General features: G+C 35.6%; 1 protein-coding gene across 1 annotated transcript in view; it reads right to left on the bottom strand.

Moving 5' to 3' along the window:
- Positions 1-21,469, bottom strand: part of PDE10A (phosphodiesterase 10A) — a 204,881-nt gene that overhangs the window by 62,450 nt on the left and 120,962 nt on the right. Inside the window, exons 3-5 of the mRNA XM_068402835.1 lie at positions 18,016-18,044; positions 8,312-8,432; positions 6,340-6,389 (exon numbers count right to left, since the gene is read on the bottom strand). Of these exons, the coding sequence (XP_068258936.1) occupies positions 6,340-6,389; positions 8,312-8,432; positions 18,016-18,044 (200 nt within the window). The remainder of the gene's footprint in view (positions 1-6,339; positions 6,390-8,311; positions 8,433-18,015; positions 18,045-21,469) is intronic.

Below are 21,469 nucleotides of genomic sequence, written 5' to 3'. Positions count from 1 at the left end.
TTAGAATGAGGGTTAAAGTACACGTGACAAGCATTCCATTAACAAACTGTTTTGGTGGTAAGGGTGACTGGATCCTGACCTAGTTTCTTCCACAGCAAATTTTGCTCATAAAACTGGCCCTAAAAATGCTTAATGGAAAACCATTTAATATTCAACTGACATTAAATGAAAGCCTTGATACTAAAGCATTGCTATATGACTTGATGCTTGGAAAATAACATTGAAGAGAAATGGGAATTAAGCAAGTTGATATTAAGTGAGCTTAATGGTTTATGCTGCTCACATCCTTTTCTGTTTAGTAACAGCAATAGATTTTTACTCTTGCTAAAAGATGTAACAACCTACATGTAAGACCACACAGCCTAATGATAAAATTATTTGCAGATAGGCATAAAGGCTGTGCCCTAAGGCCAGTTTTTTTGCAGGAATAAAACTGATCACAATTAGCAATGATGACCAAGAAAACGAAACAAACAGAACTAATTTGGAAAGTATCCACAGGCAAAAAACCTTGGATTTGTGAACTGGCTAAGTTGAAGTAGTAGCCCAATACTACCATGCTAAAATCTTAAAGAGCTACAGAAAGTATGTCCTAGGTTTAAACACAAGTGCAGCAATCCTGCTACATGAAGCACACAGGGATAAAATAAGAAAAAAAGCCCCAGCAACCACCTCCATTGCTTATAAAAACTTATTTCCTTCTTGATAACTGACAGTGTACTTGACAGGAGATTTGCATTTTCAAACTACATAGTATGTACAAATGTTGGATGCTTGTGAAATGAAGACGATGCACTTACATGCTATAAAACAACCAGTAGTTGTGGGAGGTTTTTTTAATGTTTTCAGTCTTCTGAATGGTATCAATTTCAAACTGCATTTCATTCCTGGAAACTTTCCAGTTGATTTACACAACTGAAAAACACCACAAGAGTTATACCAGTTCATTGACATGGAAAACTAAGTTGACATCCCTTCCATTTTAAGGCATGATCGGCTAACCATTTTTCTGAAAGATATTTGTCCAGACAGTTCTCAAACACCTCCAGGGATGAGGATCCCTGAGCTTTCACAAGCAACACACTGTAGGGCTTCATTACATCCACAACTGGGGAAGCTTTCCTAATGCCAATTCAAGCCCACTACTTCTTGCCCTACACACTGTAGGTATGGAGAAGAGATGACTCCCTTCCTCTCTGCCTTATCCAGGCATATCTTCACCCCTCAACTTTCTGTTCTTTACACTAAACAATACCAGTTCTGTTGTTTCCTGACCATTTTTCCTGCTCTCTCCTGGACTCACTTCAGCTCCTCCAATTTTTTCTTAAAAGTGTGGTGCTTAAACCAGACATATTATTTCACTGGAGACCTTAGCAGTGGACAGAGGAATGGGAAAATTACTTTACACCAAGGCTGAATTTCTGCTTCTGCTACATACAACAGTCTCTTTTTTTGCTACAGTAATGATATTGCTGACTCATGTTTACGTTCAAATCCACTGCAAACCCCAGAATCTTTCTCGAAGTCATCAACTGCCCTACACAGAGAGAGCCCAGCACTTGTCCTCACTGAATCATTGTCCGGTTTCTTCAGACCATTTTCTCAAGATCATTTTGAATTCTACTCCGTCCCTACAAACACATCTGCATTGCTTCCCAATTTCACGTAATATGCAAATTTAATGAGCCTATATTCTTTCTTAACCCATGCATTAATTAATATATTGAGCAAAAGCAGATCCAGGATAAATTCTTGAGGATTTATGCAAAATACCCTCCATTTTTAGTGAACCACAAACTAGTCTATGCCTAGTTTTCTAACCAGTTCTTCATTCTACCTATAGTATATTCATCATGAACATATTCCACAAGTCCATTTATATTAAATGAAACAGGACCAAAATTTCACTAAAATATATCTTCACTGTTATCTAATTTCTTTCAGTTTGATAATTTATTGACTGAAAGTTAAACTCAGACACTATAACTCATCAACAGCTTTCCCTCTCTTCTGAGTATCACTGTTCCCTGGCAAATAAGAAAGCAACAGATTTCCTCCACTTTATATATAGAAAGAATATATGATGTCAGAATTGATTCAGGATAGAGATCAAAATTTTCTAAATTGACTTGCAGCTAGAAAAGTTTCACCTGGAAACATGTTTAAAAGACTCAAATTTCAGAGAACATGTCTACACATTCAAAATAATGTACCTTAGCCTGGCACAAAAACCTGAGACAGTTAGCAAGCAGTAGATGTTTTTTCCCTTGGTTCTTAATAATTCAAATCACCCACCCCATAAATTCACTAGGTGGCACTGCAGATCAAGCTGCAACAATTTCTGCATGACCAGAAATTATAGAATAGCTTAGTAAAATACACCCTGAAGCACAGAGTATGTGCACATATTTGTGGCCTCACATAATTATTACTTACAATAAAGCTATTGGAACCTTCTATCTGAAGCAAGTATGATCTGTTTGTCAACACAATTTGCAGATTCAGGAACTAAGTAACACTCACAAGACCTAGTAAAAACTACTTTAAGTGTATGCCTATTACATTCAAGTCATACATCCTTATGTAGGAATCACAATGTAATCATGAGGTGAATTACTCACACAAATAAGGACTATAAACAAGAAGCATATGAAGAATCAGATAATATAATAATACATTAGAAACTCTGTAGCTGTGATAAGTATTTTCGAAATATTGCCTTGTAAAGATGTCAGTTTATGAGCTTAAATCCCTGCCTAGCTAGCATGGTACTTAGGCACGCTGATTTACACACACACCCCATCCAAAACTAGGATTTCAGTAAATCTTTTAAGTCATGTTTGAAGAAGATATTCAATCGAGGCCATAATATGAGAATTATGTACTATATATTCATCCTCATAAGGAATAAAACAGAAAACTGAAATAAAGTCAAGTCCTTTGCTGGAGAGTTGTGAAAAATTCCTGTTTGATTTGGAAGTGTTTCTGGTCTCCAACGTTTGCAAAATGTTATGTACTTTAAGAATAAATAATTTTATTTGCGTAACTTCACTAACCCATAGACAAAGATAATTTCTTAGATATGGAGGAAGTTCGAGAACCAGAGGCAGTATGGGCACAGGTCTGTTCAGATCACTCGACCCTGACGAAGAAGCTCTATTCTGAGTATTTTGCAACCTTTACATGTGGACAGGTATTTTAACAAACTCACATTTGGAGTTTAGCAGCACAAAGAAATTTTTTCTAAAACAAGGTCCTTCTTTAAAGGCCAGTGTATCATCTATGGTTTTCAAAAAGAAAAGGACCAGATAATCTAGAGTTTTTCTTCACATTAAACAAATTTGCTTTCCGTTTTTATATAGTCTTCATATAAGGGAAGTGCTGTCCATATTAAAAATTGCACCAAAGAAAGATTTACAATGAATTCTTAGTAACCCATGAAAAAAAAATCGCAATGATATGACAATTTTCTCCATATTAAGAAATAATAGCACACAGTATATGCAGTAATCATTTGCTGGTTTTCATTTTGTAAATATCTAGAATTTCTGTAAAAGGAAGTTATCGTCTATCTAATTAGAAACTCACTATTTAATCTAGGGTAAAAGTAGTTAGGGAAATCTCATATTGCAAAAACGTTCCTTAGCTGAGATTAACACATGTCAGGATTCTCAAATTTGGATTTCTTTAAACAGGCACAAGTGTACCTACACATATTTACAGCAGGAGCTGAAATGAAGCAGAGTTAATGCTTTTGCTTCAGTTTCGATCCTAAATTTCCTTACAGAATATAGTCAGAACACACATAACTAAACATTCCAAAACCTTTTGGGAGAAAGTAGATATATACTTATTAACAGGATTCCTCCATTCTTACACAATCCCCTCCTGGCACCTAATTCTCAAAAAGACATAAACACACACTCCAGAAAAGCTGTATTCAGGCACAAATTATTTCTTCGAAAGCATGGTGGAAATAACTGTTACGTCAGATCTAGTTCCGAAACATGAGGCTGCTGACTGGATAAATACAAGCAGATTTATGTATATTTCTCAAGCTAACAAAACAAAAATTGAAAAAAAAAATTTTCTGAATTTGTGAAACTTAAGTCACAAACCAAGTACCAAAAAATGAAGCCACCAAAAAACAGAAGCCATTCTTCAACATGTGGCCATAGGTGTTGAGCAACTACTTTCTCTACGCTAATGATAGGGTTTTTTATCATTTTTGAAACTTCAGTTTAAAGAATTAGCTTCTTTCTGCCATTTATGCTATGCAGAATCTTTTTGTTCCCATTTAAAAAAGATATTTAATAAAATTAAATAAAAATACATTGCCAGTATTTGCTGGACAATGGTTAATCTTACTTGGACACATCATTTAAATTAAATATTCAAGAGACAAAGATATCCAAATTAATTTTCAATGACAATTTCTTACAAAAAGTAGGATAATGCATTACCATTTAGTTACAAGTCTACAAACATGAGTCTGGCCCAAAGCCCACTAATGTGAATGGAAAATTCACATTAACTTCAAAGGACTTGGGATCAGTCCCTATAATTACGTGAACATTCCATTTTGGGAGATGCAGCTACATAGCAGTGGTTAATAAAGTTAATGTGTGTTTTTAGTGGTTGGAACTTTTTTCAGGAAAGAGTTATACTGGGAAGAAGCAAACAGATTCAACTGCCTAATAGGCTATTTAAAAAAAAAAAAAAAAAAAAAAAAAAATCATAAGGTCATAAAGTGCCCAGGCCCTCAAGGTATCAGAAGACTGGGAGGAATCCTGTATTGTGCCACACTAATCTAATAGGAAAAAACCTCACCATAGTAAGAATTCTCTAGGTCTCAAGCTGTAAAGTTAATTTTACGATTTAAAAAGCATTTAGAGATGAACACACTCAGCTGGCATGCAGTTACTGCCACTGAAGCTGCCCAGCACTGTGCGTTCAGGACGGATGGCTGCGCCTCCTGCAAGCTCCTGCCTTTGGCAGCAGGAGGAAGCTGTTCAGTGACCGTTTGCATCATCCCCCACCGATTACAGTGGACGCTGTCACCTACTAATGAGAATCAAAGATTGCATTCACAAAAGATGAACAACGTGTTACTTAAATTACAGCCCTCAGTGTAAGGGTTATTAAAAAAATATATGCTATTTACATACTTAAAAAACTCATTCAGAGCAGAAACAATTTCTGAATAATAAAATCGGTTACTTTATTATATGAAATAATCATTAAATGAAAAAAATGCAAAACCCATTTCCATTTCTTTTAGGAAATTTCTGTATGGGCCTTCTTCCACATCCTTCAAATTAGACACTATCTTTTTGAATAAGTAAAAGAATATTCTCAGGCAAGGCTCAAGTCACCTGTAGGTTTGTACATCTTCAATGCTGTTTCCATTTTTTCAAAAATATCATTCTTTCCCTTTTTCTGAATACAATTATTTCACAAAGAGCAAAAAAAATTGGCTAATGGACTATACAAAAATAAACTATTGAAACTGGTTGTGTAAAATATGGAAACAAAAAAAATGAGAAAAATATTTTCCTCTCTAGTCATTTTTCAATAAGATGAGTTTAATTTGTTTCTTGAACCAAGGAAAGACATAAAATTTCTGTCAGACTGTGATTTTTAAGTTGATAGAACTGACTGAAGTATAAATTGCATTTCCTTCTTGGTAGCCATTCGAGGTAACTACCAAATCTTGTATAACGGTAACTGTACAAATTAATCTGGATAGAAAAAAATGTAATGCGATCTAAATGCCAAATAACAAAACAGCAAATAGTGGACTCACAGTTATTCAAGTTATTACACCAGAAACTAATTTCATGTACAATTTTAAATGTACAATTTATTTTATGCTAACTAAAATCCACATCTGAAATTTACATTATCTCACTATCAAGTTGCAGCTGGCAGTTAACAGAAGACCTGATAACATTTTTTTAAAAAATCGAAGAGATAACTGGGTGAAAAGAATACGCTATGCTGAGAGTAAATCCAAGTTAAGTTTTCTGTTTGTTTTAGACAATTAAGAATGGGGCTAAATCACAAGTTAAGCTGCTAGTCAGAGAAACAACAGCACTATAGTCAAATTTTAAAAAAAAAAAATAAAAGGCCAAGGACTTAAATGTAGGAGACATTTTTTCATTACCACTGTGTTCAATAAACTTCTATTTTACAGAAATAAAGATAACATAAAGTTAATACTCAGCAGACAGGTAATATTTCCTGCTAAATGACGTACAAAATAAAAATACCATTGTCAAACTGGAAAATGCATTTGTAACTGTACAGAAAAGCAGCATCTTAATCCAGTATACTTACATTATTGCATTCTCCCAGGAAATATAGTGCAAATCCATCAGCTTTTGTAGCTGCCAAAGCAATAATAGAAGAAATAATTGTACTCACAGGGGGAAATCGAACTTGCACAAGATCTCTGAGGTGAAACCACAGATTCAATTCCACTTAGGACAAACATGTAAAATTTTAAAGGAGAACGTCTATTGCTGTGTCCCTTGAAACTTCCCAGACTCCACAAAGTTAGAGGTAAGAGATAATTCTTGTTTTCCCCATTGTCATTTACTACATTCTAAAAGATAATTAGAAACAATCTCTTTATACATCTTATTCTTATTCCAAGGCTTAATGTCTGTAAATTCAAATTAATTCATACGACAGTATAGCAGTAACATAAGAACATGTATTTACAATATAATCAGCCAGATAACATTATAATTTCCGTAAATAAAATAAATACCATTCGTAGACTGTAAACTATATTTGTCCTTGCCTTAATATAGAAAATTATGGGAAAATAAAATGTTGCAAATATTGCCACAAAAATGTGTTTCAAAACCAGCTGTTTCTATTTTCTGAACCTGCTCCATATTAAAAACACTGACACACACCAGAAAGTTTGTACTTGTCAGCTTTCTGCCAGATTCAGATTGTTGTATGAAACAGGGTAAAGTCAAGTTCCTTAAACTCTCAAAAGTTTAAAGTCAACTAACCATCAAAACATTGCTTAAATGAAAACTCTCAAAATCAGAAAAGGATACAGCAGTCAGTGTTTTTTACCCTGCTTTACACAATTGACTTTGATACTTTGAGTGTAAGTCTGTCTGTCTTTCCAACAGTTAATAAACATTCTAACCAGTAAATGTACACATCTGCTACCCAGTTTTTAAGAATGAACACAAGAATTCATTCAGTACATTTCAGGGCAGTGATTATACTTGTGTGTGATCAAATAAATTGGCTTTCTGCACGTCTTTGACAAAAGGAAAAAAATCCCACTGTGGAGTTACTTTCTTATTGTCAACTGTGCAATACCAGTGAGAGTTCAGAGCGTGGTAATTTGCATTCAGATTTTAAATCCTTCAGCTGTAGTATGTAAGCACATTGAGTTACGAGTCAAATGAGCACTGTTAAGGAAATATTAAAAAATCTCATCTGCTTTACAAAAAAAAAAATTGTAAAAGATAAGCAGAACCTGTCTCCTATGGCTTGTCGCTTGCTATGTGTTAACCAAATCCAGTCTGATTTGCTGTGAGCTGGACATTAATATCCACACAACCACTTGAGTAAAATCAGTAAACAGAAGTGGTCCTTTTAAAACGTCATGTATATAAACCAGAACTATTACTCATCATTACAAAATGATGAAGTAGCAGGGACGATAAAACCTTTCTGAAGAGTTGACTGAAAGCCATACTAACAAAGCTACTAATACTTCCTATTGAAGTCTCAGTACACCCACTCTGTCTAAAAAGAAGTCAAATTACACTTATGTTACTGGGAATTTTTTTTTAAACTTTTTATCATGTATAGTATTTTCTTACCACAAAAGATACTTACATCAGGTAGAAAAAAATGGTTGAACAAATGAATGTAATCTGAGATCACTCAAAAGAGATGCTTTCAGTAACACCTGTTTTGTTTCAAAAGGAGTTCAAGTATGCAGTGATATTACCAATAGATTTTTTTTTTTTTTTACTTTCAATATTGACATTGCAACACCACCATAATCAGAATAGTCTATTATTTGGTTCATTTAACAGGGGACTCTAATTTTGCAACTGGATACACAGCTCTCACCAAAGATGAAATTCACTTAAGTGTATTCAAGGATTCACTGAGGGACAGAAGGCGAAGTAAGTTCATACTGAGACAATATCCAAAGAAAACACTGTTATCCATCAATACCTGTGTCTTTACTAATTAAACCACGTAAGAAATGTGCTGTGCGCTGATGCTAAGTAACAGCTGAGAGACATTTGATTCTCTTTCTTACCTATTTTAATGATGCTGCTCAGTTCATACAGAAGTAGCTGGTTATCTCCTCCTGTATCCAGGCGCTGTTCTATGTAGCTGTTCAATTCGTACACTACACTTTGTATATTTGTATCCTGGTACTATGGAAGCAAAGACGAGAGGAAGATTTTATAATAACCTGTATTTTGTAGGTTTTAAAGACATGAATTCATTAAAAATAATATGTTGAGATGTCAATACAGAGTCAATCACGACTGTCCTAATCCAGCTACCTGAAGAACTGGGTCACTGCCGAGCAAGAGGCACAGCACTCCACGCTATGCTCCATTAGACATTTGTTAAAAGGGTACCAAGCACACCAGTAGTCGCCTAAACTTGGCCAAGGTCACATGACAATGTCTCAAGAAGAAACTGAGAGATGCAATAAGTATAAGGTAAGTAGCCTTCAACTCCTTCCTTTTAAGCTCCTACTCCACCACAAAAGGAGGCAACTAGTTCCCTTTGCCAGCATCTTCCACCTCAAATTCATGAACCAAATGACAGAACTGTGCCAAGCACCAGAGCTTTGAGATAGTAGCTCAAGGAGCTCAACCTTTCAAATACAGCAGCAATTAACACCAACAGACTGAAGGACAGAAATCACGAAACAAAATCATGCTAGCCACTGTGGCATAATAGGCATTTGTTTCAACTGAAGACAACAAAGCCACAAAGAGATTACAAATCAGTTAGGATATTTAGATGGGAGCAATCAGGTGATGGTTGCTGGTATGATGAAACAGCATGACATGGCTAAAACCTCATAGGAAAGGAGATGCAGCCTCCCTTCAGGGGCCCGGCTGCATTTCGTTATCCAGTTCCTGAGTCCTGAAACAAAGTCCTGAAGGGCTGACAAAACTGGCAGTAAATATGCATACGTAGTATGACAGCATCACAAACAATAATTTCACAGAAAGCAATACTTGGCAGTAAGTAAAGATTCATTACCCTGCCCCAAACTGGTAATGTGGTAACTGAAGAAAGTAATATGGTCAATTACATATTGAACTCAGTGATGCAGTAAATTATGTGGCTTAAACTAAAAATGAAGCTGGCAACATTTAGACAAATTAACGTTGCTTGAAAGACTAAGACTTATTCTCCTGCTCATTCTTATGTTAGAGTCAAATATAATACAGGCCTGACTAAGGTAAACAAGTACTATGGAAAATGCCACAGTCTACCCACCACTCCCACGTTTATGTGCATGTAACCACTCCATATCTCTCTAGATCTTCTCTATCTGTAACTTTGGGTAAACCTGTACATGTGACACTTACTGATGGATTAAGCATGTAACTTACACAACACATTCCATGATATAACTTTTATTCCTACTATTACTTTCATGCATTTCTATGTACAACACACTATGTCATGAATACAGAGCATACGGCCATATATTTAGGATGCATTTGGCTTCTTCATCTCAAAAAAAACCCCATCAAACTCCACCAACAAAAAACCTCAAGTGCTTGCTGGATAATATCTATTCCTGATTCCTTTAAATTAAGCAGATCTTAATCTTGACTTTAAAATGGCTCCTGAGAACATACAATCTTTGCCATGACCCGTTCTTAACACGATGTTGTATTAGTCTATTGCTCCAGATGGACATATTAGAACATCTGAGACCTAGGGTGACCAAAATGTTCTCAATATGTAACAACATTAACACTTAATAATTCTTTCCATAAATTGATCTGATGATTATAAATTTTGACAGCGACGTAAGGTCACACTGCATACATGCATAAACTGCTGTAAGTCTTGAGTTTACAATACAGCATGCCATTACCATTATTAGCACCGTATGGCAGCTGGCAAGCTTCCATTGACTGTCCTCTGTTGTGTCCCACGTTTACTATTGTATGATTCTTCAAAGTGAGAAAACAATCGCATGGTTTCATGAAAGTAGAATTTTTATACTTACGATACAGCCGTAAGTAGCCACATAACAGGAAAATGCTGAACGAGAGCCTATATTATTAATACTTGTTAACCTAGATCTGCAAAAGTATGTGTAGCCACATATCCTAAATCAACAATAGCTAACCAAGCATACATGCACAAAGCCTTTATCATGTAGAAAAATGCCTTCTCAGAACTTGGAAATGAATACGTATCTCTTCACCTGTGATGCACAGTCAGGATTTAAATCAAATCTTCAAAGGTTAAAGCTAAGACATTAAGAGAACGCATCATCAAAATGAGCCCACTGGCATAACAGCCATGGCAGAATAATAACTTTCCCCATAATCAAGCAGCAGTTCTGTGTGCATAGTAATTACATAATAAGCTGTGTGCCCTTTATCCTCACCTCTGCAACATATGCTTGCAAACATTTTGTAAGTAGGGCAAATCATTGTATGCATCCACGTTACTAAAAAGATGGTAGCTGTGTAATACACACAGTTGTAATACAGAAGATTTCTATTACTGTCAATCTGTGGATCCACAACTGGCCAGATGAATAGAATTTGTCTAGATTCACATGTAAGTAATTCTATGAATTACATCAATCACCAGCAAAGAATTACTCCATCATGTTGTAAAATGGTTTTATTTTTATTACAGTGGAGTGAGAGAGGTTTACTTATTTGGTTCTAGGCATTTTAGATTGGATAACCACAATTATGTTTGGTTCAAAAGCCACAATATTCTTTATGAAACCATGTATTTAAAGACTGAATAAGTCATCAGCAGATCTTGGTACAAGCAATATCCAATACTGTTGCTAACACAGACCTGTGCATATTTGGTGTAAAACTTACTTTAGGAAAGTAATTCCTCAAAAAAATTCAACACACTCAGGGGGAAATGAGTTTCTATTTGTCATCAGATACAGCTAAGTAGTGTTTCTTAATTTGTTATGGTAGTTTAGTTTGCAATTTAAACATTATTAAGACTCAACTCCTTTTATACTTACTTCATTCTTCCCTTTGCTGATTTCCTTCTATTTAAGATTCAGTGTCTACAAGTATTTTGGCGTATTTACTGTAAAACTCTGAATTTCACTGATATTACATTAAAATAATTCAAGTGGACTAAAAACTAGTTCAGCACTATCATAACACTATCATACTGGCATCATATTTCTGTAGCTGCATATATTGCAATGCTATGAAAAAGAACTAACAATTGAGAAGGGAAATCCTGTTTTAAATATTCATATTCAAATTTATAAATATGAAAGGAGGACATTTTTGCAGGATTTATATATAAATACTTCTATGGTTATTTGTCTTTAGAATATTGTGGTGCAACAGAAAACAGCAACCCATGACAGGTGATTTAAGAATAGTGCTGTGACTTAGATCTAAACAAAGAGGCTGAGAATCACAGACATTTTATTCCATGTAAGGAGATACTGAAATATCAGAGAGTGAGATGAATTTTAAGCATTCATTCTGAACAATTAAGACACACAAAAAAAATATTCAAAGACACAATTTAATATCTAAAGTAAATTTTATGTATGACAAACTGCAATGAAGATTAATTTCCATGCTTACAGGGTAGCTGTGCCAGGGGCATTTTATTCTCCTGCAGAAAAGAAAAGCCTTTCTGCTGCAACAAAAAGCCTTCATTAATACAGCACAGGGTCAGTAAGTGCCAACATAATCCAGAAGTTGATCTGTTTTCTCTGTAACTTCTTAAAATGTCTTCTGAATAGCAATGAGAAGACCAAGTTCCTATGTAATACTTACTCCCCACTACAGAGCTCTTTCTCCACAGCAACAATCGCTTGGTTCTGCAACAGAAACATCTCCTTTTACAGACCTCATAGTGTATGATATTATCGCAGGCTAGGAGGAGTTAGAATAAACAAACAGCCCAAATTCCAAGTAATTTGGAGAGGGATAGCCAAGTGTACTTTGGGGATGCAGAGCTTCATTGGATGAGGAAGAAAAAAAAAACAACACAACAACAAACTCCACCAAAAAACAAAACCAAAACCCACGAACTGTGAAAGCCACAAAACGTGGGGCAAATTGGCCAAATCTAGAGATTCATCTTGATGTTGTTTATTTTTTGGCTGCAATTTAGGCATCTTAGGCTGGTTTCAGAGGATGTCAGAGAAAACCATAAGACAGAGTTCTTTGTCAACTGATGCAGGCAGCCTCTAGCCAACCACAGGGCTGTGAGGGCCAAAGCAGTACCACCTTCTGGGAGGGGGCTGTAAACTGGCTGCAATATTTTGCATTGTTTAGCTGCACTGATGGCTAGTTCACCTCTTGCATAGAAACTGGTGTTTCTCATTTTGGGGCACAGTTAACTAAGAGATAACTGTGTGTTCATAACAGTGAAAACACATCTAAACTGCACATGTGAAGAACCAAAAATATGGATGTGGACTTCATTCAAAAAAAAAAAAAAACCAAACCAAAAAAAAACAAACCCACAAAAAAAACCCTACAGAAAGGGAATAAAACTGCTTGCTTGCTTCAAGGTGGAAATGCTGAGCCAAAGGATGGCAAATCCTCAGACTGAAAAATAAAAGTAGAGACAATGTGGTAAACAAGCTTACAGAGCAGAGCTGACTTTCAGAGGAGCAGTGAGCTTGGAGAGGAAGCTCAGAAAAATCTCTCTGCTCCAAAAAATCAGAAGAGGTAACTGGGGTTGGCTGTAGAAACCAGTTTCATTTAAACTTGGACACTGGAAAGCAAGAACCTATAAAGAACAGACTTAGCTGAGGTGATTAATTTTAATGCTTGTACGTAGCCTCAGAGAAAACTGCTTCTACATGCATTTGTCTGACGTCTGTTCTTCTTGTTTTGACTGGAGAGGACACCGGTTAGAACTTGTTGGGTCAATAAAGTTTAGCATTGGCACCATACACAGGTATTTATGAATTGTTTGTTCGCACATCAAACACTGTTCATAACAAAAGCAAAGAAGGGAAAATATGAGATGACATTTGGCAGGACAGGCCCTATTATGTCAAAAGATGCAAACCAGCTCTCGCTCTGCACAGAAAGGGTTCACTAATTTCGAGGGCACGTGTTTCCCAGCCGGTTTACGTAGCTGATTTCCAAGCCTTGGAGAGATGGTGAACACCTTCCCTAAGAGAAGCTTCTTGCCCAATAGCCCCCATTCACCAGCATCCAATTCTAATCTTTCCATCAGCTCCTTCCCTGTTATCAAATGGTAACACTGAAATAAATTGCTTCACTAGTAATAGGAAAAATACATAATAAAAAGCAGAGGCTTGGCTTACAAGAAAATAATATTATGGTTATACAGAAGTGACCATATAAGCTGTTATTAACTATAAGGCTCATAAAACTGCATGAATATCTCAATTATATCACCTCTCCAGATTATATAATAAAACAGCATAATGAGCTTCATTTTAACTTGACAAGGCTGAATACTGCTCCTCTTTTTAAAAAGCTTTTTATAAAATCACATTCCCTCCTAATACTTGACTTGCAAGCACTCTAAAGACATCATGTACAAAATTAAAAATAAACTTCCTCGTTCTCCTACCACTGTTGCTTATCACTACCCCCAGTATCCACAAGATTTTCTTTATAAAGCAATCGGCTTATACAAGCATCTTCTTCTCATGACAATGCGTGCAATGCCATTTGCATCACTTCTAAAGGCTGAATATATATGTTTGCTCTAGTTCCCCATACTTTTTGATTAATTCGTTTCAGTCTTCAGTTCTTGGACTGTGCAAAAAAACTTAAATCCCATCTTTAATAAGGAAATACTGCAAAGAATGAGCTTGTTTTGCCAATGTGTCATAGAAAGCACAAACTTTTATTATCAGTTGCACGGTGAAGATGCATGCAATTACTGCAACTATTTACTGAAAACACACTTGCTAATTCTGTAACTGTCAGCGACATACTGTGCTGGGTGCTAGCTGGTGCCAAGGCAGCTGCCAAAAGCTCCAAGTCCAAAAAAGGGGAAAGGAGAGGATTAAAGTATTATTTCTGTTTCCAAGAATAAAGTACTGTAAATGAGCTAGTCATTTGCTAGGTAATAATTTTCTGGTGTTTACATGGTAAACTTCTGCAAAGTGAATTGCTGTTGGCATCACTGGAGTTTACAAAGCAAAGGTACTTGCCAAAAGGCAGCTTCACTGGAAGTATTGTTCAAGTAAACATGGAATAGAAAGTCATTAAGCAAAATGAACAACAGCTAATTTCTCTGTGATCATATCAGGAACATTAAGTATTTTTGTTTAAACTTCAGAATCTGAGGTACAAAAGTGCACACTAATCATGGGAAAGTTAGCAGCACGTAGAACAAAATCCTGGCTATAGTTCACGTAGGAATGGGGTTATTTTTGCCAACTGAAAAGAATAACATGTCTCCAATGCACTCTGTTTTCACTAGTATTGTCAAAGAGATATATCTTTAGTCTAGATATACATGAATACATATGCCCTTAGTGCTCAAACTCACGCTCCTCTATTTTCATTTCTTTTGTGGATACAGCAGAAAAAAACAAAGTATAAAATTCAGCTTGAGTTCCCTTCATCAAAATAGCTCAATAGTTGGTTTTCTTTCTGAAATTCCTCTGCCCAGAAAACCACTTCTGTAGCTAGGACAGATGGGATCAGCCAACACACATCTGCACAATAAGCAGAAGAAACTCAGCATTTCCAAGGATGTTCCCAATACTACATCATGTGAAAAGGAGATTCTGTCCCCAGTTACATATATTTCATAAATACTGGAATCTAGCATGCAGAAAAAAGTTCACAGGTTCACTCTTTGGTCACAGATGCTCATGACGTATTTTGTAACTGGAGTTGTTCTTAAGCCAAAAGCTGTCTCCAGGAATCAGGACTTTTTTTTTTTCCCCTCCACCTGTCAGCTACTATGTCAGGCCAATCTAGGATATCTTTACATATAACTTCTGAACACCAAAATATTGATGAAATTGCCATTAGTAGACTGGATTTAAAAATAATAAATTTTGAAAAGCTTCTCTTCTATTCTACAAATCTCAAAATTTAAAATATGTGGAAGGTTTCTCTTATTCTCTCCTTGTTTCAAAAGCATGCAATGTAATGCTGTTAGCCAAGGTTGTTACTTTATTTTGATTTTTCTACTAAACTGCTAAAAATGGCAAAAGATTAAAAATTCAGTTCCTCTACGACAGCATTTTTCAAAGTATGAAACTGCAATACAAACCCTTGAAAATACCAAAATTTTATTCTAATAATTCAAGAAGTAAAAGATTTTTTTCAAAAATCTGGACACCATTCATCCCACTGCATTTTGCTGATAAAAAGAAAAAAAGGCAAATGAATGACAAGTTCAGTGTTTAGAGCCCCTAGAACAATCCTATAATCTCTTATGTTCATAAAGAAAAAAGGTGAGGCTTTTTGAGGGAGAAAGAGATTAAATAAATTTAACAAAAAATATCCTCCCCCAATTTAATTCTGCTGTCCTGTATAAGCACAACAGAAAAGGAGACTATTGAAGCAACTGATGGCACAGCATATGACTATGAATGTTTTAACGTTTTCACTCTGCCCAACACTGAAAGATGGAAAAAAAAGATCCGGCGATGAAAAACATGTTTTTTCAGCATACTTCTACCTTGGTTCTTAACTAATAGAATATTTTAAACCAGTTGGTGATTTAATTCTGCAATAAATTTCCTTTCACTAACCTTTATTTTTGCTTCCCTAGAATATATGCTGCTTCTTACAGACATTTTCAGGAATTAAAAATTTAACACCTAATGACTTTAAAACTCATAATTCTTCAGTCAGCACGAACATGTGTTTTTGTCTGAAAAATGTTACTCATGTACAGGACTTTCCTAATTTAAATTCTAATTTATGTTCAGATTTTAATTAAACTGGCATCTCTTTGAGCTGCTGCTGAAGAAGGAGGATGTATTACAATGGACCACATTATTATATACAGCATTATTCAAAAATACTATAAACAAACATGTTCATTTGTAGCATGGTGTATTACTGAGTGCCCTCAAGTATTGTACTTAAAAAAAAAAAAATAGTAGTGTAACACGGTATACACACCAAGTGCACAATGACTGATAGCTAAAAAGAACAAGGGAGAAAATGTTTACTTAAGAACATCTGAAGTATCACCTGCACCCCACAGACCCCAGGACTTGAAGTGACTGCCCATCCATCTTCAGGAAAACTCTGTATATGACTTTTGAGGGGCTGAGACGACTGGAACCAGCGTGTCAGAGACAGAGGGGGTGACTGGCAGGGCAGCCTTGGCAGGGGGGTTAAGGTTCCAGAGCTTGCTTTTTTTGCCTTGAATACCTCACATGCGGTAACCTAGATAAGTTTTGTAACTCCATTTTGCAGAGTTTTAGGTAAAATGTGAATCTATTTACCAAATTCATGATAATTAAAAGGAACTTTCTTCCACATAAATAATTATGGCTTCTGAACTTTTTAGGCAGATCTTTAATTATTTTGAAATCAAAACACTATATACAGATATTCACCACTAGGTATTTACTCAAGTGCCATAACTGTTGAATACTAAGGGGTGACCAAAAAACGTGTTATAAATTAATAAATTACTAAAACATATTAATTTTCACCTAAATTGTCAACACCCTTATTACATCCACAGCACATCACGTATATGGAGAACTTCTGCTTGAATAAACTCATTTTAGACATCATTTAATCTCTTTTTTGTAGTCTCATAAAAGGTGAACTGCAGTTCACCCTTATGCCAGCCCTCTGCTCTCAGGGTTACCAAACCAAGGTTTCCACTACCAGCCTGTTTCCACTCCTTCCATACCCTAGTATTTTCCAAAGGACTTCTACTGAGAGCAAGACCACCCAACCAGCTTTTGCAGTCTTTCAGTCAGCCTTATTTTTAATATATCTGACACTATTGTGTTTCTCCTGGGAACATGAAATAGTTTATGCAAGACATTCAAGAAGAGGAACAAAACAGGGCTATGATTCCACCTCAGAAAGCTGTAAGTGGCTCCCTCATCTTATATGAAATAACATTTGGGTGCTTCAGGCTGACTGGACACATCTGAGGGCAACAGATTGTCCTGTACTCATCTTTTGTCATTCCCAGCAAAGGCACTAGTTTCCAACAGATGCCCCTAACTACTCCTCAACCATGGACTGATATTCTGCAGGACACAGCATCAATCAGATGTAAGGCTAGAGTTGAGAATTTATTACTGAATAAGTTTTTTAAGATTTTACATTACATTTCATACAATACACTGCAAAATATTTCAAATTAAAGAATTTAGCTCATCTATGCCACAGCACATCTCAGAGGGAGCTATTAGATAGGGCATATTCCTTCCCTTGTTTCCTCTTAGGCTTGCCATCTCTCGAGGCAGTAACACTGATTAAATAGTCTGCTGTTATGCTCAAAGTCCCATGATTTTCCTAGTTTCCGTGAAGTACCTTTTTAAAACTGGATCATGAAAATAGCACTGTGAGAACTCTAAATTTGTTAAAGCAAAATACCCTTTAATTTATTTACAGCCAATCAAGTGTTCTTAATATTTATTTTCTTTATTAACTGTTCTCTAGTCAGTCAGTATACCAATTTTTTTTCTCTGGAGATCCACTATGTCCAGGGAATAGAGTATAATCTTCATCAGAGGCTGCACAAAAATCACCTCAAGTGAACAGTGGGCCTCAGAGACTACACTTCTTTTTAGAGAGGATAGAGAGTAGCACTTACCCTGCTGACTTCTTTAGGAGTCGATTCATCTAAGAGGAAACAAAACAAACAATTAGGCACTCTGGGAAGTTTCTAGACTGAATGAAGAACAAGATACCGCACTTCAAACAATTTCTGTACCTTTGTACAAAACTCTTCTAATATAGTTCAATAAAGTAATTGAAATATCCTGAGACTGGTGTGCATTTACAATCTTTTAAACTTCTAAATTTACAAATGAATTAAAATCAGGATAAAGTATTCAGGAATTCTGTCCTGATTTAATAAGAATACAAAATTTCCTACATTTCATAAGTCAATTCACAGGCCAGCTAAACCAGTAAGTCCTACATCATTGTCCTACATTTATATTACAATTCAGTAAGTCAAGTGTTCATACTGCACAGTCTGAGAAGTAAAGGCCCTTTGCTACAAAATATAAGCCACCAACATCCTACACATACGAGCAAGTTATTGAGTAGACTTAGACTTTCTGTTCTGAAGATGAAAGGTGCTATTCCTGTTGACTTCTTTGGATGGGGAAAAAAAGCCTTGCAACCGTAAGAATAGAAGATTATCACTGACGTGATCTGGCATAACACATTAAAAGCACACAGGTTACAAGGTTTTGTATTTTTTTATATACATACACACACACTATAATGTTTTGTCCTTTCAAATGCAAGCAAACTCTCATGCATTTTTTTGTAATTTAAAAATAAACACAGGTACAATACCAGAGCACTAGCTAAAACACTGAGTAGTATTTCTGAAAATAAAGGGAAAGCAGTTACGCAGCACAAACGCATCTGCCACAGGAAGAGTTTACATCTTCCAGTTCAACTACACCAAAAGCAGCTTAAACACACCCTTACAAACCTCCAGTTGGTTAGTTATTTCTGAAAACATGAAGGGAACTATTTGTAACCTTTTATTTGATACTAGGAATCAAATTACTATGCTTTGGAAATTAATTTTAAGTCACCAAATAGATTTAATCTCACAGAGAAAAATCACATGTTTATATTTGTGGCCCTTAATTTACACATATTTTGATAAATATCTACTGAGTGGATTTTCAGAGATCTCTGTCAGATACAGACACAGTATCACCTAGGCTGCTTAACAGCAGATACAGTACACTTTCTCCAAAATCATCCCCAGGTGAAGGAGGGATTTCAAGGTGCCCCCTGAGAAGGGCACATTTACAAGTATTTTAATGTTATCACCAGCAACGGCTCTTCATATATTGCCATTTAAGATGAACTTTTAAACAATAAATCTGGAAAAAAAAAAACAAAACAAAACATTTTCCAGAAAACAGATCCAAGACCCAATTTCCAATGAAAGAACTCTCTGTAATCATACAGGTTTCTCCGCAAAATTGAGTGATACCAAGTAAAATAACATACTTCACAACTATGAGTGAATATTAGTCTTCTCTTAATCCCAATCAAATGATATACCAGTAATTTACACATGCAGAACACAGACATTAATTGAGCTATTTAAGGTAGTTCTGTTGTTTGCAATGCAATGTATAACACATTCTCTGCAATGTTCAGTGATGTTATCTTCCTTGACCAGACAAATATACACACCAGTTACAAGAACAGCCAAAGCCAGACTCAAAATCCATCTCCCCTACTACCTGATTTCTGACAGTTAGCAACAGAAGATGTGAACGACAGAAAATCGAGTGACGACATAATGACATTTTCCCTGGAGTACACTCAGTGTTCAGTAACAAATGGATCAAACATTTCTTGAACCAGTGGTGATATTTTTCTGTTTAAAAGACTAGGATGGGGTTTTCTTCCTCACACTTTGGGGAGTAGGAGGGGTGTTAAGATTTTGTTTGTTTTTTAAACCTGAGCCACCATCCTTCAGCATTCACAACATTCTCTGAGTTTCTTGGTTTAAATACACATTAGGAGAAAAACTATATTTTATTTTGAATGTGCACATAATGAATTTCATCTGATGCCCTCTATTCTATGGAACCTGTGATTCTAGAAATCTCTCAAACAAGCCCTTCTCTGCTTCGCACCCCATCAAAACCTCTCCTGGCTTGAGAGGTCTGGTCTGGTTTGCTGCTGGTGCCAAGCAAGACACCAGCGCTGCTGGTCGCTCTCACCGCTCCTACCTGCTCTATCCCACTGCAGTCTGCCGGAACGGGAAGTCCAGAACTACAGGCAATACTGCAGCTCTGGAGAACACAACAGGGACTTACACAATGACACAGGAATGATTTAGGGGTCTGCTCTCTATTTGAAAAGAATAATTCCTAACATTTTACTTGTTTCTTGATGGTTACTAAACGCTGGGCTAACATTTTCAAACATTTATATTTTGTAATACCAATCTCTCTCTCCAGAGCACTAACAACTAATTAAGAGCCCACTACTGTATATGTAAAATTAGAAACATCTTCCCCCATGTAAAGCAGTCAGCATTTATCAGTATTAACTTTGTCAGCTGTTTTATCTCTGTTACTCAGTACTTTTATAGCACACTGAATAACATCATACCCTAACAAAAGAAAAAAAAAATATCTCAGTTTTCAAATGAACTTAAACTCTGCATCCTCTTACCCAAACCATGCATGTATACGCTGAAAAGCATGGGTAAATCATACTAGTGATCTCCCTCTACTGGAACTATAATACAATTTATTGTATTATATCTAGTATAAATTACTACCGTCACAATCCTATGGCTTTCACACCATTGTGAGACATAACTGCCATTGCAGTTTCCAATGACAGATAGTGGAAAGATTAAATGCACCAAATCTAAAGCCTACTACACAGTATAAAAGTCTACATAATCTCTATTTGAGCCACCATAAAAATAATTTCAGTGCTCCAATATCAGAAAGAGCAATTAATGAGTTCCTATTCTTTGAGATCCTTGATAATGCAATATCATAGTCTGAGCAAGATGTTACAAATGCTATCAACCCAACATGAAACTTCCCACGCATATGTAATACTGTGCTTTAATTTATATAACATGAGATACACAGGTGTCACTCCTGCCTTCAAATTCATTGTTTATTCCTTTATTTGCAATAAAGAATAATTCCTCTATTTATAATATTTATATTTATTTATAATTAAGGAATCATTCATTCTTTTATTAAGAATGTATAAGCCCCTGTCCAGGTCTGGGTCTGTTTTGCTAGCACAAGACAGGAAAATTGCCAGATAGTAATTACATCAAAAAACTTTTGATTTCTTCCTGTGAGGAAATTAAAATAAATATGTTAACAGATCATGAAGGAAAAAATAACACCTATGGTATTCAATAAAGATCATTTTTATGGAACAATTATTAGAGACACTACTTTTTCAGAATAAAAAGGATATAATCAATATGCCATTTTTTCAGAAGAAAGATAAACAATGTGTTTGGGAAATTTGGTATTAGAACTCCACAGATAAGGTTTGCAATTCGGGGATCATGAACTGGT

Source organism: Nyctibius grandis, chromosome 1, assembly GCF_013368605.1.
Source record: "Nyctibius grandis isolate bNycGra1 chromosome 1, bNycGra1.pri, whole genome shotgun sequence".
In the NCBI taxonomy this organism is placed as follows: domain Eukaryota; kingdom Metazoa; phylum Chordata; class Aves; order Nyctibiiformes; family Nyctibiidae; genus Nyctibius; species Nyctibius grandis.
This window is presented reverse-complemented; position numbering and strand designations above follow the sequence as displayed.